Here is a 10373-nt window from a genome sequence, read left to right on the forward strand (position 1 = left end):
AGTAGCTACCAGAAGTGTTTGCTCCTTCTGCAGCCCAATTTTTGATGACAAATGTGAAGGCAGGCATCACAGCTCTGCGTGTCTTTTCCCAAGAGCAGGCCTGCCAACCCCTTGCCCTTCTTGTGCCATGTGCTGAGTCAGCCCAGTGTGGTCTGGACTTGGTGATTAGATGCAGAGGCTTTGGACCACTCCCTGCCAAAAAAAAAAAAAAAAAAATCAGTGTGTGGGTCATATTGTACCAAAATATCAGGAGTTGCTTCTGGTGGCAGTGTGTCAGAGAGCATTGGCACTACCAGAATTGAGCTTTTCTTTACTTCAGGAGGTGGGCCAAGAAAGCATGAGCAATGTTTGTGATGTACCTCTCCAGTTATATCTGTGGGTTCTATTGGCTGAGTGAGCACTTGGCATCTTTACTGGGCTATGAAGATTACCTAAGAAAAACCAACAAATACTGGAATATTAATTTCATGTGTCTCCAAGTTGGTAGCTTTTTGTCTGCAGATGATTTGGTGAGGGATCCACAACCCAAAAAGTGTGTCTTAATGGGCTTAAACAAGCTACAGCACTCCTTACTAACAGGAAAAATTATAATTCTATGGCTTTTCCAGTGAGAAAAACAAACAATTTTAAAGGAACTTGTCATTTAAATGAAAGAATTGGAGCTATTTTGGGGTTTGTATTAATTTCAGTTCCTAATGAATGTTAGTGCTGGTTACTAACTTCCTGGTCAGTTCAGTGTGTTGCACATTGTTAAATAAATACTGCATTTTCAAATCATGACTCACTGCTTTTGAGCCTTCAGGAGATCTTCATCTTTAAATGGTCAAAATTCTCCCTGTGGAGATGCAGCTACAGCATTGGAATTTCTAACTGCAATCTTTAAAATGTTGGCCCAAGCTCTTTAAGAGCGAGAGACGAAGTTTGTGTGCAGGAAGCAGGGAAGGCACACGCTGTGCGGTGAAAGTCTGCGTGGCTTCCTCAGAAACTTCTCTGTAAGAACTGGTGTGATGCAATGTCTCTTCCCTACAGAGCAGGGAAGAAAGATCCAAAAAGTCCCTCCTGCCTGACTGTGGGGGTTTTCTTTGCTTTCATTTTAATTTTTGTATGCAGTGCAGTGATTCACTGTCCCAGTCCCCACTAAGCTGTCCTGCTGCACATGACACACCAGGAGAAGCTGAGGGAGCTGGGTCCCTTCAGCCAGGAGGGGTGGCACTGGGACAGATCTAATTGCCAACTATAGCAAACTGTAGCAGAAATGGCAGACTTTTATCTAAAGTAAAAGCACAGTAAAAGCACAAAAAGCATCTGTCATAAATTGCAGCAGAGGAATCCCACTAGGATTTGCAGGAGGAAATTCATGTTAAAGGGGTTAACTGTGGGATAAAATTGTCACTATCCCTGTGCTGAGGCGGGACAGGATGAACTCCAGAGTCCCCTCCCAAGACAGGTTTTCCTCTGAGTCCACACTGGCTGTTTAGAAAAGACTGAAAACTGTGGCTCCAATTGCGAATAGTCTTTAGAGTAACATGAACCACTCACATTTTTTATTTTTGTGTGAAATGCCACACATGAGAGAGAATTGCCTTGCCTCTGGCAGTTACTAGAAGCATTCCCTGTATGCTTTGGGTATGCTTTCTTCATCCTCCCATATCTTCATCCAGGCATGTAAGCAAAACCCACCCTCACATCCGCTGCAAATACCACACTCACATCAGAAAACCAAATGTTGTGCTACAGTAGCAGTTTCAGGGTTACATTTTCCCCTCTTATGTATGGGGAAACAACTCTTTCAAGGGCAAAAGAAGAAAAAAAGAGTAACAAGGAGGTGGTCCTTTCAAATGAAATTAGTCAAGCAGCTTCCAGCAAAAATACTTGACTTTTACCTCTGTGTAGCAATAATCTGTCCTCAAGAGAAAGCAAGCTGTTTGCACAGCATGCAGATAGGTTTCTATTCCAGCAATGGCAAAAATTCTCATACCCATGGTTTTCTATATTGGGTCACAAAAATATCAGTTCTGCTGTTTCACAACAGTTTGGATCAGAAAGATGCTGCAGTGTAAGCTAGGATGAGCTAGGAGCACAACTACTTATGTAGATTCTGCTGGGCTAAGTAATGCACTTCAACTTTCCATTTCTTCATAAAGTACTGTTCAGAGTACCCTTAATATTGTTTCTAGAAGTTCTCGTATTTTAACTATCATTGCAGCGTGCATCATCCTGTGTTCCTCGACAGTGTACATTCTGAAATATGCTATATACACTGTATATACACTGTATACGTATTCTGTGAGACTCCAGACATACAGGTACGTGTCTGTACGTGTGCGTGTGTGCAGCTGCTCCTTGGCACTGTGGTGGTTTTTGTCCCACGAGGCACCCAAGCAGCGTGACCGATGCCGACGAGAAGCACAGGTGCTAATTGCCGGCTATTGCAGCAGCGGCTGTTTCAGTGACAACAAAAGTGTGCGAGGAGTCACCGATTACTGCGGAGCGCCGAGCTCAGCTGCAGATAAAACCCTATCGGAGTGCAGGGCGCAGGAAAGCCTGGGTGTTTTCCAGCACCCATGTGACAGGCATTTCTCTCTCACCACATCGCACGGCAGCCTTTTCCCAGCAAAACCCACAGGTGCCGGCAGGCTGGCCCTCAGCTCTGCCTTGCCAGGAGGAACCGCCATCAAAAGGAACCTTGACAAAGGTCCACCCTTCGGCTCCTGGCAATGGGCTGCTTCTCGGGATATGGGAAGGTGTGTACAATTCAAGTAAACAAATACATGACCTGTAGTTAAACACTGATGACTTTTCAGTCTAGTGATTGGTTTGGAAAAGTTCCCTATTCCCGTACTTGAGCTCATATGGTGTGATGAAATACTAATTGAATTTGGCATTGGGAAGTATTTAAAGTAAATAAACTATTAATTTTTTTTTAATCTTTCCATTTCCATAGATAAAAAATCTGCAGCCAGAGATAGAATTTCTGACTTCTGCCTGCATTTTGGTGGGAGTTTTTTTTCTTCATTTTCTCTCAGTTCTTTAATTCCCTTAATTGATTTGACTAGTTCATTATTCAAAGCTACACAGCATTTTACTAAATATGGGGCAGGTTTGGTGCTAGTATAAAGAGATACATGCGGTCAGCTGAACTGGGACCCTGTGCCTGTCTATCTGACCAAAATCAGCTTCTTGACTAGATGTTGTTCAGTTTGTTCAATATAACTGGTGGACATTAAGTAAGTTCATTTGAACTTGCATATTTTTTGATCTGACAAGTCTTCTGTTTCCACGTTTTCCCAAAGATGATTTCATGACAATTATTTGTTAGTAGACAGGTAGCCTTCACATCCATTACTCCTTTTGTGAAAGCTGTTACACAGGGCTGCACTAAGTCTTATAAAATTAGCATTTTTCTCCTCTTGCTTATCGTTGTGAGTTTGCAAAAAGAGAAAGCATCCTGACTTTTGCTCAGTTGCACTAGTGCATGAGCAGTGAGCACCAGTGGGTGTCAGCATCGGGGAGCTTTCCGGGAGGGAAGAGAGAGGGGCAAGCCGAGGCAGTAGCACGGCGTTCACCACCAGCAACAGAATCGCCTGAGCTTTCCACACATCCCAGGAGCACAAAACTCGTCTCCCACCAGGCAGAGGTGTATGTGGCATTAGAGCATTTGCAAGAACAAAGTGAGATTTTTTCCACTGGAGAGCCCCAGCATCCCCAGCCCTGGGGTCACGCTCGTAGGGATGGACATGTTGGGCAGGCAGGATGCAGAGGATAGCACTGACAAATGCCAATATTTGTGCAGGCAGTGTTGCAGCACACCTGCCCCAGCTGGGGCATACGATTCCGAGCAGTCTGAAAGTCCAACCCAGAGTGGCACTTTGCCCCATGGGCTGGGTTTATCTTCCTAATCCCAGTCTGGAGGCTGTCAGTCTGGCAACTTCCCCAGCATCCCAGCATCTCCCCCGCAGCCAGCATGGGATGAATGTGCTGCCCAACAGCCAGAAGTGATTTCACAGCCCCTCATTCCTCCAGTGACAGTTCCCCAGATGATGTCCTGCCACCAGCACACCTGCAAACTCCAGCTCTTGCTTTTGGCCCAGAGGCAGTCCATCAAACCTAAAGCACATCCCATGGGTAGGTCTTTTATATCTTTGGAGCAAAATTTTTCGTGTTCTTCAGCTCTGAGCAACTAGTGTGCTGAAAATAAATAAATAAATGTATAAATTTTAAAACATACAAATAATTATTAAAAATCTTAGCATGGCAAGCAAGAAAGCTTCTGTTACAAATTTATGGGGTAAAGCAATATTGGCAGACATCATCTGGGAAATAGTGTCTTAAAAAAAAGGACCTTTTTCATAATGGCTTGGTTCATAATTAGTTCCAAACTCTGCATGACCACAGCTGCCAAGAAAGAACAATTGCTCATGTTTAATTTAGAGCTACTCATATGTTTTGCAGCTAAATTAAACCAAAGCCAAACTGGGGAATTTGGAAACCACTGAGAATAAGGGGAACTCTGGAGTGCTTAACAATTACTTCCTCATAGGACATGCCCAAGAGGAAGAGAGGTGATTTTCAGTCATGCTCTCCTAAGCATGAGGAGGATCATGCTTTCCTTCCTCTGCTTACTGATGCACCTGCTTCAGGATGAGACAACTTGTAAGTAAGGGCTTCTTGCTCTTTTCCTGTATGGGAAGGGAATGGGGAGTGGGAAGACAGGGCTTGCTACTGATTTTTTTTTATTCTGTATCCTTTGGTAGGTTTCAAATGCTAGTCACTTTCGAATTAGTTTGCTATTTTATCTTTCCAGGTTCTGAAATGCAGATAAAATGAACGTGTTGCCCATTAGATTTTTTCATGGCTGTACAACCAGTTTTAGTTCAGCCAGTACAAGTCTTATCTGATTCTGTGCTGTGCCAGGGTAAAAGCTGCTGTCATCTGCGTTGCAAAACCCACAAAAATGTTAGGGTTTGATGATTCAGAGAGGTTGTTAACTGAATCTGTTATAAGTAATATAGCAGTTTGAAAGCAGATGATCTTGAAAACTGTCAGACAGCTTTTCCAGTGGTACAGACAGGAAAAGAAGTGAATTTCAGGTGGTTGTTTATTATGCAGGAGCTGGTAAACACAACTGTGGTAACAGTTAAAAGAGCTATAATCTCTTCAGGTTAAAGTTGAGTTGTGGAGTAAAGAGGGAAAGAGCACTTGACTTTTAAGTATTGATGGGGATGCTCACTGCAGACTCTGTGAAGAGACCCAAAGGGTTTGTTTCCTGGGATGGTCGTGCTGCATCTTTCACAGCAGCAAACTCACTAAGGAAAAATATACCAGTAAACCCACCAAAAAGAAAAAAAAGAAAAAGAAAAACAAATGAACAAAATAACAATGAACGAACAAACCCAAAACAAACAGCAAAAAACCCCACCTCAAACACTCAGACCACATAAAAGTATTCCTTTCATAGTTGTAAATGTGTTTCTTTTGTAACTGCTTGACTTCGTGACTTGGAAAGTTTTGAATGCGAGATCCAGGAGATTTCATTTCCCTGTGGTCTGCTAGTCATGAAACAAGATGGTCTGTAGCAATACCCTCTGATTGAAATATGTAGGAGTGTGTCTGGGACAAACACCTTATGCTATCTTTCCCTCTTATCCGCAGCGCTTTTAGTTTTGGAGAACCAAGACCTGCAAGATTCGATTAAGCCACAGAAGGTAGAGTTCCATTCGTTAAATTTCAACACCACTTTGCACTGGCAGCCTGGGTGGGCCAGAGAGGCCAGAGATGTGCTCTACTTTGTGCAGTATAAAGTGTAAGTACCGGCGCCTCCCGCTCTGCTGGGGCTCAGCCCCGCTGGGGCTAAAATGATTTCTCAGCTGACAGGAGGTTCTCACTCCTGGGCAACAGTCAGGAGGTGCAGTCAAGCAGCCTGAGGCAGGCAAGGAGTGAGCACCTCCAGCTCTGCACCCTCATTGCACCAAGGATTTGAAGCAAAATTAGTTTGCAGGGGATATCTGAAAGCCACTGGCTCCAGCCACCTGCCTCAAGCAGGTCTAGGTAGGTCAAGTTATTCTGTAATAGAACATTAAAGGTATTTCAGTGGCCTGCCTTGCCCACATCACTGTCTCAGGGTGCCTTGCATGGAGAGATTGAGGCAACGTTAGAGGCTGGTCTCCAGGGTCTGCTCCCATCCCTGGCACACTGTGAGTGCCTGAAATGATTATTGCCCTGGAGGAACAGTTTGGTGAGATCTGGCATTCTGCCCATCAGTGAACACACAGGCTGAGGAGAAGCTTACCCACCTCTCCCATGGAGCAGCTAAGAGGTGGCTTCTGACAGGGCTGGTGACCCATGTCTCTGCTTTAGACTTTTTTCAGAAAAGACAGAAACCTGTAGCTCCCAAACTCCCATGAAATCAACCTTCCCTGTAACCAAACTGAAGGCACTTAATTTCCATGGTAGGATGCTTGTCTGTGCCACGAGAGTAAAAGAGATGGCTGAGAATCTGCATGGACACAGACAGTGACCCCTAAAGTTTATATCCTTCCTCCTCTTTCTCCATAGGTATGGGCAGAGCACATGGCAAAACAAAGATGAGTGCTGGGGGATTTCAAGCCATGTCTGTGACCTAACACACGAGACCTCTGACATCCAGGAGCCTTACTACAGCAGAGTGAGAGCAGCCCTGGCTGGTGTCTATTCCAACTGGAGCCTCAGCTGCAGATTCACTCCTTGGAGAGAAAGTAAGTGCAAACATATGTGCCTCCTGGAAGGAATTTGATCTTCCATGGTATGGAAAGCATCATTTCTGCTTACAGCTTGCAAACATGAGTTATCCTTTTCTAGCCACAAAGCTGTATGTAAAGAAGTGAGTCAATAGCTCTGAGGTGAAGTGTTATGCCAGAGCAATTCTCCACACACTTGAAAGCCAAGCAATTATTAAGCATAAATAAGTCATACTGTTGAGTTTGTGTAAGTTCATGTGCTGTTCTGCATCCTCTGTTCTCATCAAATGGCTAAAGAGCCATTTACCAGCAATTAGAAGATCAAAAGATCCCTTTAATTCAACCTCTTCCTCTGGGCATGGAAGTACACAAATCATTTTCAGGCATTTTTGGAGCTGCTGGAAAGACAGGACTCGAGACAATAAAAAAGGAAGCATTTTTTCTTTGTGGGAAGAAGAGAGAACAGAGCTGCATGGTGTGTGGCCACTATTCTTCTCACATTTCTCTGTTATCCTGACTGCAGGAAAGGACATAGAAAGGACATGTGCAAAGCTTTTGGTTAGCACTGTCATTATAGAGCCACAGTATGTTAGAGATGGAGAACTGCCCACAATGAACAATAGCAGTCTACCTACCAGTCAGTTCACCAGGAATTAACCCATTTTCCCTCACTGGCCAATGCAAAATCAAATTGTCAGTGTGGGTCACTCCACAGCCCTGAAGTGCAAACTACCTTGAGCCTCCTGCACAGATGAAACCACAAGCTTTGACATAAAGAAGTACCTTGCAGCAAAACCAGAACATCTTGCTCTGTGCCACCTCCTCCTGGAGAGATTAGTGTGGCAGCTGCTGCCCTTGTCCCCAAATTCCTGGTGCTGCACACACATCTATGCAGGCACTAGCTTCAAGCCTTAGCTGGGTTTAACCAAGCTGATTGCAAAATATTTGAAAGAGATGACGTAAGCTGCATCCTTGGCACAGCTGAAATGGTTTAAATGGATGTTTTGTGCAGAAAGCACAAAGACAAATATGAGGGGAAAAGAAAATCAGGGCAATTTTGGAATTTTTCTTGACCAGTCAGCACATAGCAACATCAGCTCTAAGGGATTTCAAAAAGTTTGGCTCAAAGATAGATTTACAAACACAGGAAATGTCACCTCCAAAATAACAATAACCAAGCCCAATAAACACCAAGAAGTGACAATTTACATAGTGTCACCTGAGGAGTAAATACAGCATAATACATTGTTGGTAACATGAGCATTTGTTGAACGGATTCAAATTGCATTCTAGAGATATTATTCATAAACTATAACTGTGTTTATAGCTTTGGGGTTTTTTCCATAGCTATGATAGGACCTCCAATGGTGACTGTGGTTCATAGCAACAAATCCATAACAGTGAAGCTCCAGGCTCCACGTTCTCCTTATAGAAGGAAGAGAGGCAGCAAAATACCAATGACAAATTATTATGATCTGCTGTATCAAGTCTTCATAATTAACAACTTGCTAGATGAGGTAAGAGTATATTCAGATATGAACTCTTTACCACTGAATAGTCAGAAAAGTGTGGGCACAACACATTTGTTTTGCTGTTGAAACAGTCTTCTGGGAGTGTGAGAGCAGCAATAACTGTGCAAGTGTTTGAAAACAAAGTAGGCTTATTTTTCAAGAATTAAATTTGATTGAATTGATTTGTAATTCCTCCCTGTATTATTTTCCATCAACTTAATACTTCATAATCTAGTTTAAAAAATTGGTATAGGAGAGGAATCTGAGGGGGGAAGGGAATTTTCTTTAAAAAGCATAAATAAGTTATAAATACTGTTGAGTTTGTGTAAGTTCATGTGCTGTTCTGCATCCTCTGTTCTCATCAAACTTCACTCACAGACACACTTGCTAGGGAAATGTGCTTGACTGGCTCTCCTTTCTCCACTCTGTATGAAGCAACACAGGGTCCTGGTGTATGAAGGGAAAGACAAGGTTATTAAAATAGAAGATTTGAGGCCTGGAGTCAGCTACTGCATCGTGGCTAAAATGTACATGCCAGTGCTGGACCACAGCAGCGCCTACAGCAGCAGGCAATGTACCGTGCTGCAGTGACAGGGCTGCCACCTCTGAGACAGGTGAGTCACTGTCTGAAACTGGAGATGACTCTGGAAGTCAAGATCTGTCCCCTCACCAAAGGCAGATACTCTCCAAAAGCAGAGAACAAGGTGTGTCGTAGAAACTGCCATCCCACATGACAATATTAGCTGGAATACTTACATAATCTCAGATGCACACCAGGTAAGAATGATAAGGCCAAGATGATTATAGGAATGGGAGAGATAATTATTTGCATGCTGGCACTGTCCTCAGAAATACCTGCTTCTTCCCTTTCTTTAAACAGCTATGCATAGTATAGTTAAATAGTTGTACATAGCACGGCTTTCATAAATGTTTTTCTGTCAAGTAATAATTAACTAGAAAAATGAGTGACCTCCAACTTTATTAACATACAATTCTCCTGCAAGCTCTGCCAGCCTTTTCTGCTCAGGAATTGATCCAAAGGAATAATTAAAATGAGCCTGTCCTCTTTTCATGGATACTCTTCAGTGCAGTGTTTTTAAAAAGAAATCAGTCATCAAATGTCATGAGTTCCCATGGGCCAAAATGCAAGAATTATCTCCACTAGCTGATCTGAAAAATCAGGTTTTTTACTTACATCAATCGCTAGGCTATTGTCACATTTCATATGCCTAGCCAAAGATTTGCTATCAATCCTGCCTTGCAGGCACAAAGGCACAGAGAGTACAAAGACCTAACCCAAACTTGACTTCATTGGAATTGGCCTTAGCAAGCTCAGATTTGGGGCAACAGAGGAAAACTGGAAAAGTGTCAGTTTTAACGTGGGCTTCTGTTCTGAGTTCTGTACCCTAAACCCATAGAAGTTCTCCTTTCTTCTGCTTCATAACCTGATACCTATAATTTGTGTCTCTTGAGTTTTGGTCAGTGGGTTTAGGCTAAGGAGGGAGTCACTTTCTAGGGGATTTTCCTGCATTTTTCCCTTGCCTGCCCTGTACTGTAAAGAGCTGGAAACTCAGGTTAGAGCCGGACTTCCAAACAACTTGCAGAGGGACAGGACAAATGCAGGTGAATGGCATCTGTTGAATGTTTAATCCTACCCAGCTTAAATGCACAGGCCAGCAGCAGTTCTCTTTCTCTTCCCCATTACAGGGATAATGGCAGAAGATGCCTTCCATCACAGGTCCAGCTGGAAATCAACATCTGCTGTCTATGTCTGGAATACATACTTGGATACCTTTTAAATTAACCTTTGCTGCATTAAATTATTTGATTATTTGATCACAATCCTTTTATGCTACATGAAGGTCAAGGAGTCTTTGTATGTCCCATATTACAATTTATGATGGTATATATTTGCATTTTCAAATTGAACCGACTTGTAATATAAAAATAAAACCATGAAAAAAGTCTTGTGGAAATATCCTAAAGATTGCTTCTAGGAGTTTTATATTTTATGTCTCGAAATTAAAATACTATCTATAAAATAGAAGTTTCAGATATTTTATGTTTTCTACAATGATTACAACTGAAAATGAAAAAAGTGCCCTTCCTGTAAAATAAGAAATGTGCAATACAGGGGCAATTCCAT

At 42.7% G+C, this 10373-nt stretch overlaps 1 protein-coding gene across 1 annotated transcript; it reads left to right on the forward strand.

The window, feature by feature from the left end:
- Positions 1-4589: 4589 nt before the first annotated feature.
- IL22RA2 (interleukin 22 receptor subunit alpha 2) lies at positions 4590-9989 on the forward strand (the record flags this gene model as incomplete). Its single annotated transcript, XM_084202768.1, has 6 exons — positions 4590-4653; positions 5653-5803; positions 6556-6734; positions 8064-8233; positions 8663-8841; positions 9935-9989. The coding sequence occupies 5 exons, from the start codon at positions 4590-4592 to the stop codon at positions 8816-8818; spliced, it is 720 nt and encodes a 239-aa protein (XP_084058894.1). The 3' UTR covers positions 8819-8841; positions 9935-9989.
- Between the last annotated feature and the right edge of the window lie 384 nt (positions 9990-10373).

The sequence above is a fragment of the Fringilla coelebs genome (genome assembly GCF_963513975.1).
Source record: "Fringilla coelebs genome assembly, chromosome: 3".
In the NCBI taxonomy this organism is placed as follows: domain Eukaryota; kingdom Metazoa; phylum Chordata; class Aves; order Passeriformes; family Fringillidae; genus Fringilla; species Fringilla coelebs.